The sequence below is a fragment of the Ambystoma mexicanum genome, chromosome 3p (assembly GCF_040938575.1).
Source record: "Ambystoma mexicanum isolate Mex_15411 chromosome 3p, UKY_AmexF1_1, whole genome shotgun sequence".
NCBI lineage: Eukaryota > Metazoa > Chordata > Amphibia > Caudata > Ambystomatidae > Ambystoma > Ambystoma mexicanum.
The window spans coordinates 280540967-280566808 of NC_090925.1; the positions used below are offsets into that span (position 1 = coordinate 280540967).

Sequence of the window (25842 nt, forward strand, 5' to 3'; positions counted from 1 at the left end):
CAGATGTTACAGTGCAGGGGCGTAGGAGACACATAAAATCTGGAGGGGACACTTGGGGGACTTTGCTACAGACACAAACCACGGAGTAAAATGAACTGTCAATTTATTTATAGTGAGTGATGATCACGCAAAAAAACAAATTTTTTTGCGCTCTCTGTGCGCATGTTAAATTATGTTGCTATTGTTTGTATGTCAACCAGATCCATGATATCTTTGTGTAAATTGCGCACACAAACATGAATGAGTCTAATGTGTAATGTAAATATTGGCGAGGTGGCTCAAGACAGACACCCAGCTCATCTCTGCAATTTCGGATGCAAGCGATACAAAAGACAGACAAATGAGAGTTTTAACATGATAATACCCACAGCAGAAACACAGGTGTTTCGAGTGCCAAAGGTTGATCACGTTTGCAACAGTGATGTGTTTTTAATCAGAGCACATGTGAATTGCACATGGGATAAAGTATATTGCAGTCACCAACCGAGGAGAGCCATGACTACATACAGGAACAAAGCAGAAGCTCGAATCAAGGTCAAGAAATATACATTATACTATATTTTGTGTGTTGTAGCAGAGTAACGGCCGCTTAAAATGCATGGTCACCCCACTATCTGCTTTAATATTTGCAAGCAAATTGGAATGGTGGCAGAGAATCTGGCAGAGAGAGCCAGAGCACATTCGGGGGGGGGGGGGGATAAGGGCAGATCTGTCCTGCCTTGTTTAGTCCAGTCTACATGAACACCCAAAACTGTGAGAGGTAATATAGGAAGACAAAGGGAGAGCCTCAACAGCAATGCAGGGTAATCCACAGAGAGTGAATGTTACACAGCATGAGAACCTACCTATGTAGCCCCCAGAGGCAACTTCCCCACATCAAGGCACTCAGGTGAAAACTGTGCTTGTGGAAAAGGCTACAATGAGAGCACCCGAAGGTGCTTCATGTCATTACAGGAAATAGGAGCGTGTAATTAATGAACTATTGCGTTCAAGCAAAAACATATTCTTTCAGCAGAGGTGACAAACCCAGCACATGCTGAACCCCAAAAGCAGAGGAATGCCAGCGTTCTAAGGATTGGCTCAGTCTGGGCTGGATGTGGGTAGCATTGCCAGGGCACTCCTAGAATCTTCCATTCAGGCAAGGCATGGTTTAGTGCCACTGTCAGGGATTATTCCACGGAGCAATTCTTTACTACTGTCGAGAAAGTGTGGCATAGCCTGAGAAAGCTTCCATGCTACAGTGAAACATTGTCCTGTGTAGCGCGGTAAGCTTCGGATTAAGGGTGGCAGTTCTGCCAGGTTCCAGAACACACGTGCCTCTGCTCAATTTCCCCATTTAAGATTAAAAAGACCTAAGTCCTAGTCCTAAAACGTATTCTTTTCAACATCCCTCCAGCTAGAAGTTCCCTTCCACCAATGTGCTTTGATTACAAAGGTAGGTAACCTCCAATTCTCTCCCAAATTTCCATTGCCGATTCCCGTTGTTGACCATTAATGGTTAGAACAAGAGACATGGGCGGTTCTGATCCTTCGAATCCTAGACATTTTCTAGGCCCCCTTTATGCACGCACATCAGTAAGGGGCTGGCGGCAGCCTTTTGACAGGTGGTGCATGTGCACACCACAGAATGTAAGGGGTGCAAACCAGTTGGCTGCTGTAAGATTACCGGCAGGCCTCTTTGCCTTGGCAGTTTCACGGATGTTCAAAAGAGACACAGAGCACCTCTTAAACCAGTGGCCAGTGCTAAGCTTTTCAGTAATCATCTGAATACCACACCACCTCTAATGCCCGCACTGTGCTGCAGTTTCCCTATTGCGTTTCAGGGTAGCTACAGGGTGACCGGGTGACCGTGACCCAGTCCCTGATGTGGCATGGGGGCAGGGTGGGTTACGATACGAGTATGGCTGTTCTCCTTTCAGGCAGCCAACCCGACCCATAAGCAGAGGGGCATGAGAACAAGAGGCAGGATAGAAGAAAACTGGGACAGAGAAGGCCGGGAGACACATAAACAAACGTGGAAGAAATAAAAAGCAGTTTCTATATTTTTAAAGGTGGATCCAAATTAAACACTTGTCCACCTATGCAATGAACAACCACTGACCTCTGTCCACACTCAAATCCCTGCTACAGGCATACCTCTGCCCACACCAGAACTCCTGCTGGAGGGATACCTCTGTCCACACCAGAATCCCTGCTGCAGGGCTACCCCCGTCCACATCAGACAGCCCAGCAAGTGAAACTGCAACCACTTGAATTTCGCTGGTCGCTGCTGCAAAAGCAAATAGGATGTGACCGTCCCTGCCCAGCCTGAGACTCAACACACGGCATTGCTGCCTCAGACAGCCTGCTCAGTCATGGTACATGCTCGCTTCGACGGCACTAGTCAGCAGCACTGTGACTGGACTCCAGAGGCTGCACAGCAGTGCACTGCGCAGGGGGACGTGCAGTTTGTTTCTCACCCGGGATGTGCCTGGAGTCATGTGCGCAGGCGTGTGGCTGGGGCTGTGGCAAGCCACAAGCAGAACTTTCATCTTTGCATGCAAGTGAAGTTGCAAACAACTACCCGGCCAGGGCTGTCACAAGGTGTGGTGAGGCCCGGAGCAAAGAAATGGGTGAGGCCCGCTTACCATTTTTTGCTATGGGCCAGCGGCGGCACCGCCGGAGGAACCCAAATATGGGTAATTGTTACAACCGATAATCATCTACAGCAGTTAGATTTCTGTACTGAAGAAAGGTTTATGCCAGACTAACTTTTGTATCGTATGCATAAAGATATATAGGATGGTATGCCGGCGTGTGGTGCGTCATACCAGCATTATGGAGCATCCTGCCCCTGTGTGCACATTAAAACACACATCATAAACAATGACAGATAGATGAGGTCAAGTGGGGGCTGGTGAATTTCTGAACTAAAGAAGCTTAAATGTTTGCATCAATTATGCAGGATCGACAAAGCACAGTGAGGTAGACCAAACCAAACAAGGGGAGTTTGAGGGGTGTCTCACTCCCAAGAAAATGTTTGAAACATTAAAATGATGCATTTTACGGAACTTTCTTTGCAAAATTGGGTAGAAATCCATGCAGTTTGCAATTGGTTTTGTACGGAAGCACATGAAAAAACCCAATAGCTGCAAGTCACCAACCATGCACAGGAACATTTTCCAATACATGTCATGCTGTTTTTGCACACAACCTATGCTAATATAAAATATTTTCATGCTTGTTGTTCCCATGTATGTCCATTCAGGCTGCACCAATATATGCATTATTACCATATAAGGACTCCCAGCCAGTAAAATAAAGTATGTTCAGGCTGACTATGCACGATAAATGTTTTTACTAACTAGACCGGCCTATATTCAATGTGGTTCAGATTAGCCAAGTAGTATATTTGCTTTACCCTTGATGCATGGTCCTGTAAATCAAGGCAGTGCAAAACAAGCATTGGCAATGCTAACAGTTTGGGTGTTTGTGTAAGCATGGGAAAGGCACTGCTGTATTGGTTTTAACTGGCCGTTGATGGTAGCAGGTGCAAAATGGTTTGAGTACCTGAGCATCTAATAGAAGTGCCTGACAAATGCCTAATACTTATGCACAAGCCAAAACTGTTGGCTTTGCCATTGCTTGTTTTTAACAGGACTTCAGTGAAAGACACGTGGTGCTTTAAAATCAAGTGGCTGAAGGCAGACCTGATTGAGACATTTTTATTACGCCAGTAGCATGTTTACAACTTCAATTAGTAATTATCTCTCAGAGGACTTGTTTGAGAAACCACTTGCACACACTTTGAGGGCAAAGTTTGATGGTAAGCCTATATTGAAGTTAGCTCTAAGAGTTCCAATGAGAAGGTGTTTTGGGTGGGGGAAGGCAAGAACTGGGTGGGAATTGCCATAGCGATTAATAATGGCCATGTGAAGTTTTCTGCACTGTAGACCCCAGTGTGGGGGCAAGATGGCTCCCCCACTACTGGGCACATTAGGGCATTTCTCAAAGGGTCTGTGCTTCTGAGAGGTCAGCAGGGTTGGGATAGACTCTGCCAGTCTCACATCAGGCTCTGATTAACCACTGACAGACTCTGCAACAGCCTTATAAGTCTTTCAGAGGTATTGGGCTGTCAATATATTTATTCTTAGGCCAGTACATGTTTGATTGTTCTCAGAGTGGATCACTGGGTGAGATGCCTGGGAGGTTTGAAGTAGGCACTTTTTACATTTTCAGATTTGCTGCAAAGGAGGAAGGCTATAGATAATTTCAATATCTGGGTTCTTAATGCAATATGTGGATTCTTCCCTCTGTTTCAGAGTGGTAGGAGACACCCCTTATTAGTTTTGGTTATTAGGTGGTGCCTAAGCGCCACCTATGACCCAAAACTATTACAATGGATTACATATAGGAGAGATATAGGATATCAGGAGAGGCACACAGCTTGTGGGTGTTGTTTGTTTATTGACTCGCCCAATTGACTACCCCATACTAAAAATCCCTATCGCCATACCAACCCACTACCTGCATCTTCCCAACCAAAATATATCCTCATGAGAGCTCTTTGAGCAATCTCCATCAAACAGTAACACTAAACTTTATGCAGTAGAGGGCCTTACAGTGTTATTTCTGAGCAGTCTTCTGAGAGTTATTGGCTCAACTCTCCACCTATCCTGAGACTGGGGGATCTGCGCCCTCCTTTTTCAACCCCTGTTTGCTTGCATATCCATTTCTGCCAAACTGCCTAACCTCCCCTGCCCCCATTCTTCGCTCCCCGGTTCGTTGAATCTCTGCTTTCCTCAGTGTGTACTTTCTCCTAAGACTTGTAAAGTGCTTTGTTGCTTGCCGAAGCACGGTCTGAGCTCAATAAATACCCTAATAATAACAATAGAAATACAAATAATAATTGCAGCTGTAATTGTGCTACTTGTGTAATAGAACGTGCCTTGACCAAGTGTGCCGTCAGCCACTTGATTTATAAGTAGTGTGTGTGTGTCCTTGCATCTCTTCCTTGCACTGAAGTCATATGAAAAACAAGCATTCTCAAAGACAACAGTTTTTGATGGATTGTGTATAGGCATCATAGGCGTTTGCCTAGCACTGGTATCATTTGCCCAGGTGTTCACGCCATTTTGCAGCCTTTGTCGTATCATGGTCAAGTATCACCATTCAGGCAGTGCATGCCGAATGCCTATCACATGGCTACACAAAAGCCAAATCTGTTGGCTTTATCAATGCTTGTTTGTAGTGGTTTCATGCAGTACATATCATTCTTCCATGTTATTGTGGGTTCATGCAGAGCATATAATTCGTCCTTGTTGTAATGCATTCGAAGATGGAAAGTTTATATTTTATTTTAGTGTGCTTTATAAGAGGAGAAATGTGCCTTAAACTTGAGGGTGGTTTGGAAGGTTGGCAAGAGTACATGCCACCGTGTTAGAGTTTTGGAAGTTGTCAACACTCATTCTGAGCGTGGTGTGGAAGGCCAGCAGCAGTTATGTTTTTTTCTGGTTCTTTAGCTTAATAGGAGACGCTGTTCCTTCTGAAATTGATGTTCCGTAATCGATTAGTAAAATCTACGCCATCCTGCGGGTCTAACTCCCACAGCGTGTGTGTGTTTATGTGTGTGTGTTTTTGTGTGCGTTATGTGTCACCTCAGTCACAGTATACCAGCACTCAGAGTCTTTGACTTGCTACCACCTTAGTTATCATGGATATAAAGCAGTCAAGCCAAAAGATGGGTCACTGACCAATAGCGGCTAAGCCCGCTCAGCAGTGCCAGAGCTCCATGGGACCGTGTTCCCTGAGCCTCTATAGGCGTGAAATGACACTCTGTCGTTGAAAGCACAGCGATGACCCCCCCAAGTGCGAGGCCTGGGCAGTTTGCCCCTCCTGCACCCCCCTCATGACAGCCCTGTGCCCGGCACTGGCATCCATTCCTGGTTGAGCCAGGAATTATGTGCAGAAGCAAGAGATTCTGGGGGGACATATGCCATTATTTCCCCCCCACTTAACAATGTGGGGGGATTTGTCCACCCTGTCCTCCCCATGTCCTACGCCCATGTTAGAGTGGCTGCCACAAGGGTAGACTAAAGCAAAGAGCACCAACTATGTGTCACTATTTATAACATTTCTAAAAGTGAACACCTTAGTTCCCACTTTATTGTGAAAGGAGTGGTGTTTGTTCAAATAATAAAAGCAAAAGGGGCACTCAAAATGAAAACTGACATTGTTATTAAGACTTTCCGCCGGGTTCAAAACTCCAAATGAATATGCTCCAGGTTTCATTAATACATCCTTTCAGTGTGTCATTGGATACGTGAATTTCTTTGCATGTGCTGCAGACATTAGACCATGGCAATTGCTTATGTGCTTGCCAAGCGGGTGTGTACCTGCCACAGTGGCAGACCTCTTCCCTGTCACTTTACCTTTGAGTTCCCTATTGAGTGTATTTTTAATTTACTCTTGCGTGTCCACGTCTCATTTTATCATGAATCATGTTGTCTCTTGGTCCTGTGATGGTGGTGGGTTCAGGAACTTGGGGTAAAAAAGTGGTGGCTTGGTTTGGTACATACAGATGCTAATGGACACCTCCTGTAGAGCTGTTGCTGTGGGGAACCAGCGCTCGATATCACCGATAGTAATTGAATCATTGCAGGTGGAGTGGTGCAGACTTATTTGTGCAGGGAGAGCAACACTGGTCAATCTATGGAAATCGGTGTCCACAGAGCTGAACACTTAGTACAGTGTATCTAGGCAGCAGTGTTGGTGTTGTGAATTAGCGCAGAAGGCACACGCTCCTACTTGTGATCTGGGACCAGTCTTGTAGAGGTTGGCCCCACTCGGCTGGTGCCAGATACTGCAGGTTCTCTCTCTATATATATAGATAGGGTGTGGGTGTTAGGGAATACAAAAATCTTAAAAGGGATGGGTGCTTGGGTTGGAACGCCCCATAAAACAAAATTTGAGATTTCTGCTGAGAAAAACCCACCAAGGGTTAATCCCACATTGGGATGACATGGAACCCATGCATAGAATAATCCACCTGATTGAGAAAAATGGGGTAAAGCAAATTCCAGCAATATTAGTCTCGCTGGCTGCAAAAAAAGCATTTGACCAGGTAGAATGGCCTCTTCTGTTCCGCACTTTAGGACACATGGGATTTGGTGAACATTTTATTCACATGGTGCGAGCTAACTACAAAACACTAGGAATACGCATTGCCCTGAATAGAATTGTAATGGATAGGGTAACATTGGGATGGGGTATAAAACAAGGATGCCCCATATCGCTGTTGCTTTATGCAATCTATTTAGAACCCCTACTAATTAAAATTCGAGACTAAGAGCATTAGGATATTTGCCTTAGTTCTCCTCTAAACCGTTAGTAGAAATTCTGTATGTAATTACCAAAGATGGCAGGAGACTAATTTCCCATGTTGAGATCAGTGCAAATGGCTATTTCCTTGTAGGAGCTGCTCTAGCAGATACTCAAACGCTAACCCGCCATAAATCAACTCCTCTGCTCTCGTCTTTCACTGTTGTTTTACACTCATTATCAATATTGTGAGCGTCGAGAAAAACAGGAGACAAAAGCATGCAGATAAGAATACATTCTGACACTACAGCTTATTTGCTAGGGTAGGATTTGTCAGACTGAGTGAGGCCCAATGTTCCTGCCACTTGTGGACCTGATTCAGCCTTTATTCCCTATTGTACTTTCCTTCCAAACCTTCTGCGACAGTGCGGTGGTGATTTGGGAGTGCTAAATCCTTATTTTCCATGTTACTTTCCTTCTGGGTCCATTCTAGGTTTTTGTCAGCCAGTATTCTGCTTTAATGAAAAGACTATGCTTTCCCAGAATGCCTGGACCACTGCTTCACCCCCACCCTTGCAGGACAAGGTTGGGTGGAGGATAAGCAGCATCTGTGGCTGGCAGGTTCTAGCAAACAGCACACCTAAGGCGTGTGCTTGTTAGTCAGCTTGAAAAGCCTCCGTTTGGTTCAGTCCTGTACCGGTCATTGCTGCAGTGCTCCTGTTTGTGTCGGGTCCCTTTTTCCTGGTTCTTAGCTCAGTGCCTAGTTCCTAGTTTCTTATTTCATTTTCCTTGGAATTCGAATTTAGTGTGCTTGTTAGTATTTTCTGCTTCCTGGATTCCCTTTCTGTCTTCCTCTGTTTTTGCAGTCAGCACTGTCCAGAGCGTTCCTTTTCCTGTGCAGGCTAGTTTGTCTGTGTTCTTTATTCCTGATATTTTGCCCTATTCTCCAATGTAACCTTGATCCTTTAGTCACCCCTCATTTATAGATTTGGTATTGGTACCATTTGCCTTTCCTTCCCTGGGTGGTCGGGAGGGGTGTTAGGGGAGGGGGATACACTGTGTGATCTTGTGCAATTTTCCCTTGCCATATCCACCGCCTTTGTCCTCTCACGACAGGTAGGCCCATTGATCCAGATGCTTTGAGTGAGGTCCATTGAGCGAAGCCTATTGAGAAAAGCCCCGCGAGCAAAGCTATCAGGAATTGTTCCCTACTCACATTGGTGTTTCCTTTCTCTTTGCAGGAACCAATCGCCTGAAACTGACGGTTCTCTCGGAGGACAGACTACAGATGAAATGGAAGGAAACAGAAGGCATCACCAATGGCTACAAAGTCCGGGTTAAGCCAATGGCAGGTATGTTCCACAGCTAGAAGTCAGAAATGCATGCTGCAGCGCGCATGAACGGGGGAGAACATGCAGCGAGGGAGGGTGCATGCAGTTATGGAGACAGCGGTAGGAGAATGCATGCAAACTGGAAAGTATCTGCAGGGAGAAAGAAAGCAGGATGTACAGGTTGGCTAGTGGAGGCATAAGGGAAGGGTATGTGTGTACGTGCAGGGCTAGAAAGTGCATGCACAATGAAGAGTACATGCCGGATGGGGAGTACATGGAAGCGAGAGAGTACGTGTAAGCATGGGGCATCAAAGTACATGCTCAATGGCAGAGTGCATGCTGGGAGGAACCTCAAGTAATAAAGGCATTTACTTATTACCATATCTTGCTGTTGTCCTTTTGAAAGGAGAGTGCTGGCAATCAGCCCAATTTCATTTGTAAACAGGACTAGCGCCTTATCCAGTTTACCTATCAAACTCATGCTTACTATTTTAAGGTTTTGGGTAAACCTTTTTGGTCCCTGGGCTGCCAAAGTCCAATGATCACCAACAGTCACTCATAGACATAACAACCCAGACCACCGATAGGCGCAGAGTGAGCAGAATGCCCCAGAACGTTTATTTCGGCATGCTGGGAGTTAGGGTATATGCAGAGGGGAGAGAACATGGAAGGTGGGAGAGTGGGGGCAGCCATGGGATAAGCTCACAAGGGGAGAACAGCAAGTGTGGCAGAGTACATGTGCAGGGGAGGCTACACCTGGAGCAGTATAGAACATGCAGGGCGTGCGATTAAAGTCACAAAGGGCAGGGGGTAAAAGGATGCATGAAGAGGAGTGGCCGGGACTACCTGCAGTGTACCTGGTGCCACAGCGGCTGGGAGTGTGCGGTTCAGAATGTACATACAGCAGAGCAAATGCTATCACTGGCGGTGTATGAGAAAAACGAATGACACAGCAACATTTTCAAATAAACCAGACTGGCATAGGCAATAAACGCCCGTCAACTGAGCCCTAGCTCACAACATCACACAAAGACTCTCCGAGAATGGTACTCTCCTTTTGAAGTTGTGTAACCCGGTTTATGGTTAAAATCTTGAAAAAATAAATCTCGAAAAAATAAATCTCGAAAAAAAGGCCGAAAAAAAAGTCGCATTTTTTTTATGACGTTTTTTATTCAAAATGGGGGGGTTCCTTGGGGGTTTTTAATCCCGGACCACAAAATAAATATATAATTAAAAAAAGAGAAATTCGACTTTTTTTTTGTTCAACCTTATTGTTAGTCGAGATTTTTTTTTCAATATTTTGACTGACCACCGTGTAACCATTCCAACACGATGTTTAGACTAGTTTTCCAGATTAAACCGCTGCCCAATTTAAGTCGACAAACTTAATGAGATATCTTGGATTTTTCTCTTACTATTATGAGAAGAAAATGAGCTTGTGAGAAAGCCCATTCCCCTCCTTTGACCATAGTGCTGGAAAAAGGGGAAAAGCTAAGATCACCCCAAAAAGCAGCAAGGCTTTGTGAGTAGGACCTGTTGGGTGCCACTTGCAAACAGGGTCGGACTGGGACAAAACATCCGTCCAGGTACCAATGAAAAAGTGGCCCAGAATTGCACATTACAAGTCGTTACTTTTCAGATCAGACTGTCAGAGTGCTAACCACGGGGGTGTTTTTGATAAACATATCTTGCAAATAATGCATTTGAAAGAGTATTTGCAGAGTGGCATTGATTATTACTAGTGTAGTAACGTATGATACTAGCCCACTTTGGCCAAAAAAAGAGGCCCATTCTGGGCAAAATGAATGGCCCCTTCCAGAATCATGGGCAGGCATTGCCCTATTCGTCAATCCGAGCCTTCCTGCAGGACACTGACACTTCAAAGAAGTCAGCAGTGGTAGGTCCCGCCACTGACCTTAATATGAACCGACCTTGCTGGGGCGTGGGGGTCAGGACCCCTGGAGTTGCCTAAGATTTCACAATATTTGGTCACGGTTTCTAAGAAAGGTGCTTCATTACAGAATGACTACTGTCTGCCTACTTGTTTCTGCTAGGCTATATTGGGGAAGCAGGCATTTCTGCAGGAGGACCCCATTTCAACATGATGTTTGGGGGCTCCCCTTGCATTACAGCTGGAAAAAAAAAGTCAGAGGCACTGTAAGGTGCTTACATTATAATAACATAAAAAGAATGCAGTGAGGTCGTGAACAGCTGCAGATTATCACGTGACAAGCAGCCATCAGGGGGATGAACCCCTAAGGGCCCGATTCATGGAATATTTGCCCGGTTCAGTGAATTTGCACTGCTGAAAAGCTATTAATCCCTCTTTGACATCAGAGTGCTAATGTCACAGAAAGAGGAATGAAAAGGCAGCAAGGCGCTAAGAATGGTACTTGAGACTGCAAGGGGGAGTTGATGGTCCGAGGGCGCCAGCAAAGGCACCATTTAACGAGCTCTCTGAATGTGGCAGCTGCTAGGGGTCCCCCAGAGACCACGGCCCATTTCAACTAGAAAAAGTGGAAAGACCCTGACACCGTCCCTTTGGCTTTCGGTCTTAAGGTTACTTCTCAGCAGGGCAATACCCAACTTTCAGAGACTTTGTTCCATTATTTACCAACATTAGAGTGCTCAGGAAACAGGATAACCCATATTTGCTGCAATATATAAAGAGTTACAGCCCAATTCACCAAAAATGAAAAGTGCTGTGGATACACTGTTTTGAATTACTTCTAAGAAATGTACTCATGAAGGTGACTTTTTTTTTTTCCCAGAGCACAAATAAAGAAGTTGAAAGTACCCCGGCTCTGGTGATTATTACAATGACCTACTTATGAGTCAGAAGCGTTTTGCCAGTGCAAATGATCCATTGCCGGCTCGCCTTGTATACATTAGTGTCCGGCTCAGGCCCAACACGAATGTGCCACTGGCTCCAGGCACCCTCATGGGTGCTGGGAGCGATGTCATTGTGATTTGTTAAAAAAAGAAAAGGCATTCCTATCTGAGTTTCCGGGATAGAAATGACAATAGAGCTGCTGTCCCACTTATGAATAAATACACAGAAGGTTCTGAAATGACCCTTGCGTGCATTTCTGCCCTGCCCTCCCCTTTGTGCCTGTTGCAAACCCTAGTGAGGGCAACAATGTAAGTGCAATTGAATGCTGTTCTGATCTGCCCTTAGTGTTCATCTGCTAGTTCCTGTAGTGTGGCATCGTGCTGGTGCTCTGAAGATGGCAGCGGGACAGTCAGTTCCAGAGATTGAGTTCATGGGTAGAAGTGTCTCAATAGTCAGCATGTGCATTCGCCTTTTACTTGTTTTCCTGTAAATTAATTACCCCATTGTTTCAGCTGGGGGTTGGACGTGTGTTGTCAATTTCCAGGTTATAGTAATGTAGTCTAGGTGCCAACTTCACACATTTATTTGCGAAGACCTGGCAGTGACATGAAATCACAAAAATGGAAGGGAGTGCCAGGAGACCACATTTTATCCAAGCACTGCATGAACACAAGCCTTTTTTCCACATACGTAAGCCACATTTAAATCTCCTGTCCAGGGCATGGTGCCCGGTGCCCCATTTGTGGGCCTGCCCCCAGATCTCACCACCTCTTTCCCGCTCCTTCCCACCTGCCCTCTGCCCCCGCACCTCATCATTATCTACTCCCATGCCACACTCCGCAGGCCACACCTTCAATGTTTGGCCCTCGGCCTCTGCCTACTTCTGGACATTCATGCCATGGAAATGGAGAAGGGACTTTTGCTCTGATCTCGACTTCTATATTTATGCTGGTAATGTGTTTTTGTTTTGCTTTTTAATAAACCAAAAGCTTGCTTCGGCCCCGGTTGTATCCCTATTACCTCCACGTTAGCGCCCCAGGCATTTCCCTGTGGCACCAATAGTCATAATGCCCTTTTCTTCGGGCTATACCAGTTGGTAAGAGCCTGCGTATCATCTTAGGCGATAGATCACCCCGGTGAGGCCTTAGAACGCAACTTAAATAGACCACTTCCCCTCCTCCCTCACTCACGCTAGCCTTTTTCCAAGGCAATTTACAGATAATATGCCGCAGAGGGTGCCCCCTAGAGCAAACCCTGTTCTGCAACCCCACCCTAAAAGTATAAAATCGTTGCAGTATAAACATAAGCTACTTTTAATTGAAGTACCTACACGTGATATGTTGACACAGCGGAGTAGACTATCGTAGAATTTATTTTAAAAAGTAATTCACGTTAATAATCTGATGTACATTTTCATTGACTAAATCGCACTCTGCCAGATCTTGCAGGTGCAACATGTTTTGCTGCTGCTGCATTATCTCTTTTTTTCTATCATGTTACTCTAAATTGAAAGTACAGCTACAGCCAGTAACCTCCTTTTTAATGTATTGAAACACCTATCAACTATCAGCAGCAGCAACTGTAAACGAGACCCTACGGGCAACCTACATATTTGAAAACAACAAAATTACTTTGTATTTGAATACATGCAATAATTGTCCCTGTCGACTGGCCATCATTTTTGCCAATGCTACATTGTAGGTTTAATAAACAAGAATGTTTTTTTAATACCATAGTGATTTTTTTAATACCATAGTGAACTGAATAATTTCTAGGAAGTCAGTTATGTCAGATAGGGTACACTGAGATTAAATGATTGTCCAGGATCACACAGTTTGGTTAAGTGGGGCACATAACCATAAATCTGATTCCAGTTGGTACTGATATGTTTTAATGTTTGGCTTCCCAGGGTCAAGACAGTATTTCACTTTTTACAGATTACTTTAAAAGTATACCAATCACATAATAAACATACCTGTCAACATATAAATTGGTAGAGAGGCATGGTAACGAAAAGGTGTATGATTGTAACTTGATTCTCTCCATGCATAAAGGAAAGGCCAGACATCTGTGAATGGAGGGCAAGTAAAGTCAGGGATTGGGCCTGGAGCAAGTAGGCAGGTGTCCTTCGCGATATCCTGAGCAAGTTATCAGAGCAGCTGCAATCATAATTCGGGTGCCATGGTGCTGATATTTCACTCTGGCCTTTCAGTGTCTGGGGCAGGGGGGAACACTCAAGTAAGGGGCAGGTGACAGCCTGATAGTGTGAGGCACCCGCACCTTATACAAAATGAGATACCCACAGCCAACACCATGTAGCCAGCATAGGAAAGACTCTTCCTGAGGAGAACTTGCTTCTGCGGCTTTAAGGTAGTAGCAATCCTTCTAGCGTGGTTTCGTCCCATGTTCGTCCACATTTTCTTTTTCAAACAACCCTTTTCTGGTTTATGACGTTCATTCTACCCCCTTTCCCACGCCACACATATCAAAAACCGAGGAGTTGCTTCAGACCTCCACTACACCACCCATCTGCTTGAAAATGTAAAATGCAACAATTAATTATTTAAGATTCCTTCTTATTTCTAATGACAAGTTTGGCCATGGGTATAGCGTGCATGCTTTCTTTCATTGGAAATGAATCTTTGTGCTGCCCCCCCCCCGGGTCTGTTCTCTCACCCTTTCTGCACCATAGACTCTGGGCATGAGATATTCCATGGGAGCTAACAAGGTTGAACGGGGTCCTTGCCACGATCCTCCTAAAAACTTCTAAAGCTAGAAATACAGAAATCCCACTGCACACTTTTCTCACCTAATATAATGATTTCAGTCACACTCTTATTTCTCATATGTGCAGAAGCAGATCCCTTAAATCCTGCACTGTATGTCCTAGCCATCCCTGTGCATTTGCCCTTTTGCACATTGGAAAGTGGAGCATTAAAGTACCAGAGTGTGCAATCCCGCAAAAACCGGTTGCTTTCTTGTCAGCCAAGCAGACCCAGCACTGTACAGTCTGCATTTTTAGGTGTGAAACTGAGGGTTATGTCCTGAAGGTGTTTACTTTCCAGAAGCAGATTGAGAGGCTTTGAAATGTTAATTGATGCATCCAGTCAGCTGTGACTCGACCTAGCAGGGCTATCCCACTCCATGTTTCACACTTCCGACTAATGACCCGCAGCTTGTGAAGCCCCGCGAGCCCAGGGACATGACCGCAACCCTTAATTAGGAAATAACAGAGCAGACCTCTGTGGTCTACACTCAAACAAGAGGTGTTTTCAGTGTGTTCGCAGGCGCAAATGGATCCCACGCAGTAAAGCAATTGCCAGCCCATGGGAGTCGCGGCTGGCTGCCGCCGCCACACACGCCCCATAGCATTTGTTTTTAGTTTGGGCTATTAGGTGGCGCCACCTATAAGCCAAAACTATTGCATTGTAGTACAGGTAGGAGGGAGCAGGCATATGAGGAGGGATACACAGCTTGTGGGTTACCATGCTAATCCTTCTTGTACCCAAAGTGAGAAGATGTGAAGCCGGAGACTCTGGCTTCCCCTACCGTGCCGCTAAACTCTGGAATGAACCCCCCCCCCCCCTACCTCCCACTTCATCCTTGAGGGCTGAGAAATCCTACTAGTTCTTTTGGAAAGCCCTTAAAACCCAGCTTTTCTCCTAACGCTCCCCCACACTTACCACCAAGTCAGCCTCTTCAACACCTTATCTCACTATATATACAGCTCGACAGATATGTATGACAACACTCTGTGTCTATGTATCATAATACTCTGTCTATGTATGACGACATTCTGTGTCTATGTATGACGACACTCTGTCTCTATGTAACCAATGTAATCTTTACCTCTTTCCACCAAAATCTTTCTGTATGCCTAAGCGTGCCTACCTGACTTTTGTACCTGTGGCAGTGCCTCAATGCCTCCGGTTGTATGCACGCTTTATAAATGAAATAAATAAATAAATGGCCTTTACCATCAGCTCCTTGCCCAAAACACCCCCCCCCATCTATTTGAGCTCATGCTCTCAAGTAGTAAAATCACGCTTTAGCCTTCCAGTGCTTTTCTAAGCCATCTGCTGAGAGTTAGTGGCTTAATTGAAGCTGCTAATAGCTCCTGGTGCACTAAAAAAAGTCTTAATCAAGTGTTCCTTTAGTCACTTGATTTAATTCTGCGCTTTGCTAAAAACAAGCAGTGGCAAAGCCAGCAGTTGTGGCTTGAGATGTTAGCTAGGCATTTACCAGGGACTGAAATCATAAGCCCAGGTCATCACTCCGTTTTCGAGCAGTTGGGGATTTTATGGGCAGGTACTGCCTTTATATCAGTGCTTAGCAAATGCCTAGCCCACGCCTAGGCAAAAGCCCAAACTGTTGGCTTTTCCAATGCTTCTTTGTGGTACTTCAGGCCCAAGAGCTCATATAACCCTGTGCCTAGGGAGGCCACGCCAGAGGGTAAGACTGGCCTTACTGTTGGGTGTGGTCTATAGTGCATGTATGGGCAGAGGCATAGCCAGGAGTGCGGGCCTGAAGCTGATGTAGTTGGGCCCATCGCTGTGACATTCACTTCTGCAAAAGCTCACACAGTGCTGCAGAGTGGGCATTTACAGATTTTGGGTGGGCCATGCCTGCTCAGGTTCTACCTACCCTCTCTACGCCTCTGCGTATAGGGCTCGGAACCGCGGGGGCAAATCACAATAACTTTTTTAAATGTTTCTAAAACTGAAGTAAAAAGAGTAAATGGAACACGCTGGAGGTGTGTTAGTCTTGTCCTCCTAGATACTGGAGGAGGTGATTATTTACTTGTCCAGCTCCAGCCCTAGAACATTTGGGCACTGTTTTAGATTTTTATTCCAGTGGGTGGAGCAGCACAAAGTCCCAATTTTTTTTTAAGCGACTATTTGCGGCTATTAGGTGGTGTTTCTGCATATCCCAAATTCACAAACAGGATGCGCCTTTACATGCAGGTAAATGAGGGCCGCCATCCCCTGGTGCCTGTTGGGAACAGGCGCAGAGGGAGGCGCACATCGTGGCACGGTCTTTTCTGACCCTGTCATGATTTTTTATTTAAGTGTGACAGCCGCGATTTAATCCGCTATCACACTTGCATTTCCACCCCCCAAACGGGGATAGAATTGCTCCAAGCAAGTTGTTGCTGGGAGCCGATCATACATTAGTGTCAGGAGCGCATTCCCAGCACTAATGCATGCAATGGGGCTGGACAGCGCGCATTTGCTGTGCTGTCGAGCACCTCGGGACATGCCCAGGTCACCTTTGGGAATAAGGCCACCTGTGCATTTCAGCAATAAGAACATCTTCTGCCCTTTCTAATTTGACAATCTGGCCCTACATCTGCATGCATTTTGCCCCACATGGACACATGCAACATATATGAGAACACTGCAAGGTTCCACTTCAAGTTCTTTTGTTGCATGTTTAGTTGCACGGGGAAGCGTTGTTTCAGCAACATATGGGCCAGATTTGCAACAGCCTTTTCCATTGGCGCAATCATGACGTTGATCTCCTTAGTTGCCCAATACATGCGTGGGCTGCAGATCCAGATGGATTCGGGGGGATCTGTTCAAAATCGATTCTGATTTTTGTAAACCGGTTCATATGTCTTTAATACACACTGCAAACGAACTGAAATGTGCGAGGAGCCGAGCAAGCACCATTGCATACTTAGAGTCAATGTTGACATCAGAGCCACTTACCTTAGCAATATCATAGCGCACGGCAGAAAGCATCCTTGCTAGCGGGCAGAAGTCCTTTAGCATGCAAGTTGAGCTGCAGCACACACCCCGATCCCCAGACTAGCAGCCGGGCATCAGCACCTTTTATATGCCAGTACGCCAATATCACCCCCCCCATTCCTACCTAGGTATTCTGCCATTACATTGCAGATTATTTCAACAAAGCCCATTTTTCATAACACACATTTCGCCACAATATAGATGTGGGGTTGGGTTAGGGTATTAATTAAGGTGGGGTGGATCTAGTGTGGGGGGGGGTGCTGGTGGTTTCCCCTCACAAAGTGTTGCGGTACAATGTGTGATGGGCTTCGAGGAATTATTATCTAATGAATCATGTAGATCCCCATTCCTATGAACACAACCGCGCATGCCCAACAGAAGGTCAGGCAGGCAGGAGATCACAAGGAAAGTGCAATGGGCCAAGGCGTGTGTGCCAGACTGGGGGCCTCCTACTGACAGTGACGTCATCAAGAGCTTGTGGAGGCAGCAGACCTTTTCTTCGAGTGCTTCATCCGTAAGTCTAATTTAGGAGTTTGAGGAGTTCTCCAAATCTTAGCAATTACCCTTTTCCCTAACGCGAGATCCAGCAACATTAATTTGCGTCTGTCTTTGCTCCTTTTACTTTTAGCCGCTCGCCCCAATAGACACGTTTTGGGGTTGACAATGAGTGAGCAACTAGCGTGCCTCTTCAGATCCCCACCTACAAAATTTAGCAATCAGAGCACAACTTCGCCACATGTGGTATTCGCATCCTTCCCGCCTGCATCGCGGATATGCATCGTTCACTGCGGGATTTATCATGCCAAGTACATGCAGTGCAACATTTTACACTGTATACATCCGAAACCGAAATTTCAGACCACGTGCCATCTCCCATTGGGCCCCCCAAGTCTGCCTCCCATTTCCCCCTCACCTTGTCAACAGCTTTAGAGTGTTTGGGAAGGCATGCCCCATAGTGGACCTCATTAGGTCTTCCTCCAGGCCAAGCTGTCCAATACCAGACTGACTGCATGCAGGTGTGGGCTCTGAGAGAAACCTGACAAGGCCTCACTAGCTGATAGCAGCTTATTCAAGAAAGGTAAGTATCCCATTTCTGGCATATCTCATCAAAGCTCCAGTCTCTCGTTGCCGTCTAGTTGGCCTTCAGTGTCTCGGAGGATAGCTCAGCAACAACGTGCTTGCCTTGGAAGCAAGATGTCATGGAGCAACACAGGTTCGATCCCCAGGTCCGTGTTTAGTAACCTCTGGGTATTAAGCGCGTTATAAATAACCTATCATATATCAGTGGTGACTGTGAACTCGAAGCCCCAAACACCCAATTACCCCAAAGTGATAGCTTAGGGGAGTACACATCTCTGTAGCCCATTATTCTGGTAGATGTATGCCACAGATTCCACAGGACAAGTAAGGAAACAGGGAGGGGTCTACCGGACACCACCGGGACCGACATCAGCAGTGTCCGTAAACCAGGGTACCATATACTGCAGGTGCACCAACAGGGCACCCTTATGTGGCAGTGCTAATCTGGCTGTCTTGCTATCCAACAGAAGATGCTTGAGAAGTGTCTCCAAATGTGCACATTTTCTGGGATCCAAACAGCCATGACATGGAACACTTGCAAAAATCTGGCCAGTTCCATATTTTAAATGAGTTCTGCTCTTCCCATACCTGACATAGGGAACATAGCCAAACGCCCACGTTCCCACCAAGCGGCATCAAGTGTCTCCCCACATTAGCATTGTAAACCTCAGCCCACTTACCACTGAGCTGTAGACTCAAGATTCTAAAAGATACTGCACTGATGTAAGAGGAATATAGTGCAGCTGATGTGCATCCCTTACAAAAGAGCAAACTGCTCCATCACCTGCAGATGCTGTGGGAATACTACCAATGTGTCAGACATGTAGAGACATATGTCGCCTGCATAGAGCAAGACAGCATGGTGAATCAGGTATTCCTCGAGCTGCAGAGCCTCTGTGCATTAACTTCGCAAGTGCCTCCACAAGCGGGGCAGTAAAAGAGCTGGGAAAGCTGGTAGCCTTCTGTGTATGATATGATAGGTTATTTATGACGCGCGCAGACCCGGGGATCGAACCTGTGTTGCTCTGTGTCGCCTTGCTTCCAAAGCAAGCAGGTTGCCCCTGTGCTATCCTCACGGGCACCCTCTTGCACCCGTCTCCCATTAGACACAATCCTGCTCGTTTTCACAATAGGCAGAGGAGCTAAGTACATCAAATACACTCATCGACATGATTCCCGGAATCCAGTTTGTTAAGGCCAGCTAGCATTTGTGCCCAATGAATGCTATCAAAATCTGGGTGGGCATCTAGGCTGGCCAAGACCAGGCTTACATCAATGCCCTTCGAACAAAGCTGGCCATGGCCGGGACAATGCACTGTGAGCACTTGAAATCGAGAACAGTCTCAAATTCATGCCAGAATTGCCGAATAAACCCATATCAGCGAATACACACGAACCTGGAGAGAACCCTTGCCAGCCTTCCAGCAGGGCAGTCAGGAGGGGGCACATTGCCCCAGGCTTCGTGCTCAGGAGGGGTCTCCTGGCACCACCTGTGTGGCAGGCAGCACAGTTCACCTGTGGGGACAGCGCTGCCTGCCTCTGAGCATGGCCGCATCCACTGCTAAGTGTTTTTCGGTTTGTAGGCAGGGCCTTTTGTCTTTTTGCCCTGCAACAAATGTAGTGTGAGATAACGAGAGACAGCAGGGCACGGGAGTCTGGGCCTGCCACCCGCATTATTGCGGTTCATAGTGATAACATCGAAAACAAAAAAGTCGAAAGTCATAATTTCGAGAAAAAAAAGTCGAAAAATAAAAAGTCGAATTTCTTTTTTAATACGTTTTTTATTCGAAATGGGGGGTTCCCCCAACCCCCCCTTTTTTTTTGTTTTGACCTTTTTTTTATATACTAGAGCCAAAAAATAAACATAAATAAAAAAAAAAATAATTCGACTTTTTATTTTTTGACATTTTGTTTTCGACATTATTGTCTTTCGACATTTTGTTTTCGATATTTTGACTGACCGCCCATTATTGCACTAACCGTAAGGGCACGCTGACTGACTGACAGTGGAGGTGTATTCTCCTGTCTGTCAGCATGTTCACGTTACGGAATCGAGGGCCTTTCGATTCTCCTTGGTGTTACAGTGCCGTACGTGTGGAGGGTGTAATCGGGCAAGGGAAGTGTTTTATTAATGAATGTGTAGGTATGTGTGCGTGCATGTTGGTGTGTTTCTTTTTGTGTATGCCTGTTGTTTGAATGATGTGTGAATGCATGGGTGAGAGTGTTGTATGTGTGAGCATGTGTGTGCTAGAACCCACTCTTAAATTGAGCGGTGCCGCTGAGGGTGGGGGTGCTGGGGGCATGGCATTCTTTGCACAGTACTGTGCATCAAGGGTGAAGCAAACATAAGTGTTATTTTGTGGCTAGACTGGCCTGCATTGACACTGGTCCTGGTCCATTAAATCTGACCAGCATGGGACTGTAAAAAAGAGACTGATTGAGCTCATATAACCACCTCCTCATTTAACTGAGGGAAGTGAAAGAAGACATCTTCTCTTTCACATTCACTCAATTGTGCAGGCATGCATTTCTACCTTTCATTGCAAATAGGTCTCCCTCTCGTTTTTTACAAACATTTTATTTTGTGACTATCCCCTTGGGGGGATAGCTCAGGGGCAACGCAAGACAACGCAGCGTAACACAGGTTCAAATCCCGATCCCGGGCTCAGGAACCACTCCTGGTATTAACCGCATTATAAATGAACAATTACAATTATGATCTACAGGTTTGGGTCATGTACACACCACATATACATGCTGGCCCCTGAATAAGACCCCACAATAGCCATGGGATTGAAACATATCAGGCTTGGCTTTGGTGTCCCAAGAAATTATTGTACAATGTGAACTCTATACAGTGATGTGTCACTTGGCCAATTTGTGAACATTTAATGATGTCAGTGCAATATTGCTTTATGGTGTGACTTTGGATTTTATCACTATTGTTTATGACCTTGAAGCATTTTTTGAGTATGATGTGACTTTGTAATTTGTACTGTTGTTTTTTTTTTTAAATCGAATACTTGTCATTTTATGATCGCTACGTTTTGTGTCGGGAGAGTTATTTCGAATCAGTTAGAATAGTCCCACTTTGTGATGATTCATGAAAAAGCATGTATTCACAGATCCCACAGGCATGCTTTGTCTTTTTTTGTCTCTGATGTTCATGTTGGTTCATTTGAAATTCCTATCTTCATTGGACTCCCCTCTATTTGGTAAATTGTGACAGGTGGGGCTCCACCATGTGTACATATGGGCCCTATTAAGCAGCTTCATATCATTTGAAAATACCGCTCTAGTTGTACGTTTTGTTCAGCATTTACAGATATGTCCCTGATGAAGCATATTTTCTGAAATGCATCGGTCACGTGATTGCGCCTGTTCCTTATATTAAAGGACTTATGTGTCATACACGCCCTTGCATCATTTTTCAAGAACAAGTGTGCTCTTTTGAGGGAAGGGATGAAACAGAACATATGTTGCACTGTGAGCAACATGTTTTCAATTTGTCATGTATGTGTTTCCCGGGTTTTCTGCCAAGGTGTTACCAGGAAGGGTGTTCTAGGTGCGGTGGAGTTGTTGATGTGAACCATATACCTTATAGAAACGTGTGATATTTAACTATTGAAGTGGTGCAAGCTTTATTTTTTGTCCTGTTCAACACTATTCAGATGTCACCTTGATTACTGGGTGGCATCTGTTTCTGTGGAAAGAGACGGCAATGGCCAAAACTGAAACCCAAAGGACTCGTTTGGGACTTCAATCTTCTGATACGTTTCCAATAAGACATCTAGGATCTAATTTTTATTTAAAACAAAGTCTAATTTGGTGGCGGGGAGGCGTTATGCTTGGACAGCAACGTAAACGGCTCCCTGTCGGCAAATTGTCATTTGCACAGCGAGGTGCAAAAGTGCAGGGCAAAAAGGGGTGCATATTTGTGTGCGCTGCCCTTTTCCCTGCACTTTTGTACACCGCCGTGCAAAGTGAGTAAACACTGTCTGGTATGCTCGCATTTCAGGCTGCGTTTACTTTTCATTGCGAGTTTTACTTGCCATGCGAGCATGGTAAGCGGTGCTCATAATTACAATTAAACTCTCCCCGAAATGTTTGTACGTCAGAAAGAGTTTAAATGGGAAAGCTTTCCCAATTGAAATGTCAAATGTCGGCAGTGGTCGAAGTGGGCGGGAGCGGTGCTCCTCTTCTTCTTTTAATTAAGTTTGACTGTTCCAATACCTTTATTTTAAAAAGAAACCGTTCCGGAACGGTTTCGTTTTAAAACAAAAGTGTAGGAAGAAATGAAAACTTTCACTTTCAGCGCACTGCACTGAGCGTTCTCCTAAACAGCAGGAGAATGTTTTTTGGGGTTTGTATTGTGCGTGGCGATGGGGTTTGTGGGTAGTGGTACAGGCCAGCAGGGAACCTAATTCTACTACTTCTTTTTGTGCACTTCGACCACTGAATGTCGGGAAGGGTTTAATTGTAAATGCACATTCTGCGATGTCATGCAAGCATGGCAGGCAGTGTGCAGAGTGGATCCGTATGGGGTCAAGCTGGCGAAACCCATTGGGAGCTCCAGCATTTGCGCCGGCATGAAAATGGAGAGTATGGCCGAAAGTAAAGGGAGGTGGCGGAAACGCAAGTTGAGTTCTGCCCCTTCCCTCCGCCATCACATGTTTGAAAATGAGCCGTGGCGTGAATGGAAGGCGTTAAAGCCTTACTCAAGGCTTTAACATCTTCCATAGACGCAGGGTTACGTTGGGAGGACTGGAGGCACGCCATACCAATTACGAACAGACTGACCATTGGTAAATCCTTCCACCTTCATCTCAACTCTTGTCCTTCTGATATGGAAGTGAACTCCCATGCTGCAAAACTTGTGGGAAAGGGGGATACTCACCCCTTTATCATACCGTGCAGATGACGTGACGTAGAATCTCAAATGTCAATTGGCGGGCACCATCTATGGCCCATCCTTTGCGGCATTGCCACGAGAATAATATTGTGTAGCCTTCTTCGCAAAGGAGGTATTAGACCTGACACCTCGGATTGAGAAGCTGGTCACTCCATAATCAAGCCTAACTTACTCTGATATTTCTGCCTCACAGGTGACACCGAGCAGGAGGTAATGCTGAAGACCAAGACCCCAAAAGCAACTGTGGGGGGCCTCAGCCCCAGCAAGGAGTACACGCTGCAGATCTATGTCCTCAATGGCTCTCAGGAAGCGCTCTTTGCCAAGAGGAGGTTTGTGAGTAAGTATGCAGTCTTCAGGTCACACATGGAATGAGCGGGGACAGCAGTCAGTACACATTCCAGGGACACATGCTTTAGCTCAGGGGGGGCATCATGTATCAAGGGGCAGTGGTGCACTCCCTTTTATGAAACCCAACTCTGCACTTAATTCATTTGTAAACTTGTACTGGGCTCCTGGTTTGTGGATTCCTGCAGGAATGCCACGCATCTTCATGATGAGATTGTCTCCTGCACTGTGGAATCCTGCAGAAATGCCGCACAGCTGCATCAGATTGTGGTCTCCTGCAGTGGGGTCCTGCAGGAAGTCCCCCACCCACCTGATGACATTTTCTCCTGCACTGTGGAAACCTCCCGAAATGCCACCCACGTGCCTGACAGTGTGGTCTCATGCACCGGCGAATCCTGCATGACGTCTCCATATCCACATGATGCCATTGTCTCCTGCACTCTGGAATCCTGCAGAAATGCCACCCATCTGTGTTAGAGTGTCGTTTCCTGCACCTAGTCCTGCAGGAAGCCCCCATAGCTCCATGGTGACATTGTCTTCTGCTCTTGCACTGTGGAATCCATATGCATGAGAATGCAGCCTCCTGCAATGTGGATTCCTGCAAGAATGCCACGCATTTGTTAATTTATTTAGTAGTTGAAGATTTCTATTGTTAAAGCGTAACAGTCACTTCAGAGTGCAAGGCGACAAAAGGGAAGACAGACACAGGAACTATAGGATCGATATTGGAAGCTCTTAAAGCTACGGCAAGAAGTTTGCATTCCATTCCCATTCCTAAATTAGTCATGAAGGGGGTGGTCTAAGATGGTCTAAAAAAACATTCTCTTTATTTTGGTTATGGGGCTGCTTCAAGGAAGGTCCGGCGTGTTGAGGGCCTTCCTAAACTTCCAGTTGTCCTTTAGGAATCCGTGATCCTGTGGTAAATTGTTCCATGGCTTGAGAACAAGTGCTTCCAGACCTTTTCTCCATACTATTCTTTCCTGTGGAATGGGTGACATAACTGGCCTGCTGTGGGTGGCGTAGGGATTCTGGGGGGATGGCGTATTTAATGTGATGTATTTAGGGACAGTTCCCCCATATGAATTGGGCATGAGGCAGAACATTGAAACATTCTCTGTTGGACAGGCAGCCATTGGAGAGAGATCAACGCTGGGGTTATGCAATCTTGTCCTTCTAGGCCCCAATCATCCCAGATGCTCGGTGCTGACCCAGTGGTAGTTGTTTTATTATTACTATTATTATTATTACAGTATTTATTAAGCGTGGACCTAGCTTCGAGAAGCAACAGAGCGTTTTACAGAGGTTTACACCAATGCAGATACATAACACAACGCTTTACAGAGGTATACAACATTACAGATGCATAACGGAGTGCTTTTCAGTGGTAACAACCGAATAGATATACAGCCAGAGTTAGGATACAGAGGGGCACAGAGGAGGGGTACTGCTGTACCAGGTGGCGGGGAGGAGAGGTGCAGTCTTGCGAGCCAGGTGACATGAGGGGCGATGTGATGGCCTAGGTGTTGAGGAGGAGAGACTCCTTGAAGAGGTGGGTCCTGGTTTTTTTTATGAATTGAAGGAACGTGGGGGTGAGTCTGATGCCAACTCGGAGGAGTTTCCATAGTCTTGGGGCATAGGCAGAGAAGGCTTGTTTTCTGGTCCTTTACTTTTTGCAGTGGCAGATTTCAAGTCTGCACGTATCCTGGCTTCTGGTGGTGCACTGTGCACTGGATATGCAGAGTTTCTCCGCGAGGTAGCTGGGTGACTTGAGGGTGATTGCCTTAAAGATAATGCAGCAAGACTTGAAGGCGATTTGTATGTGCAGTAGGAGCCAGTGAAGGTCGATGAGGTTCTGTGGTGATGTGACCGTATTTATGTAGACCCTTGATGAAGTATGCAGCCCTCTGTAGGACACTTCTCAGGGGCACAAGGGAGGACAACAGGAGGCCTTCCAGGGGTGCATTGCCCCCATCCAGATGGGATAGGCCAGTGCTTGAACGGTGGATCTAAAGCTGTCCGTATGGAGAAAATGCTTGACTTTTTGCAGGAGGGAGAGCTGATACCAAGCTGCTCTGAGTTTTCTTAGCTATGTGTGTCTTGAAGGGGAGGTGTTTGTCGATGTGGACCCCGAGAGGCTTTTCACAGGAGGTAGGCTTGGGTGTGAAGCCCTCAGAGTTCATGGTTGATATCCAGGTCTGTCTGGGTGTTCTGTGTTGTTGGTGAGGAGTAGGAACTCGGTCTTGGATGGGTTGAGCTTCAAGTATGCACTGGGCATCCAAGACTGGATCAACG

The 25842-nt window shown here is 45.9% G+C and overlaps 1 protein-coding gene across 1 annotated transcript in view; it reads left to right on the plus strand.

Annotated features, from left to right (window-relative positions):
- The window catches only part of COL20A1 (collagen type XX alpha 1 chain), a 686383-nt gene that overhangs the window by 96229 nt on the left and 564312 nt on the right, over positions 1 to 25842 (plus strand). Inside the window, exons 3-4 of the mRNA XM_069650801.1 lie at positions 8541 to 8651; positions 23399 to 23542. Of these exons, the coding sequence (XP_069506902.1) occupies positions 8541 to 8651; positions 23399 to 23542 (255 nt within the window). The remainder of the gene's footprint in view (positions 1 to 8540; positions 8652 to 23398; positions 23543 to 25842) is intronic.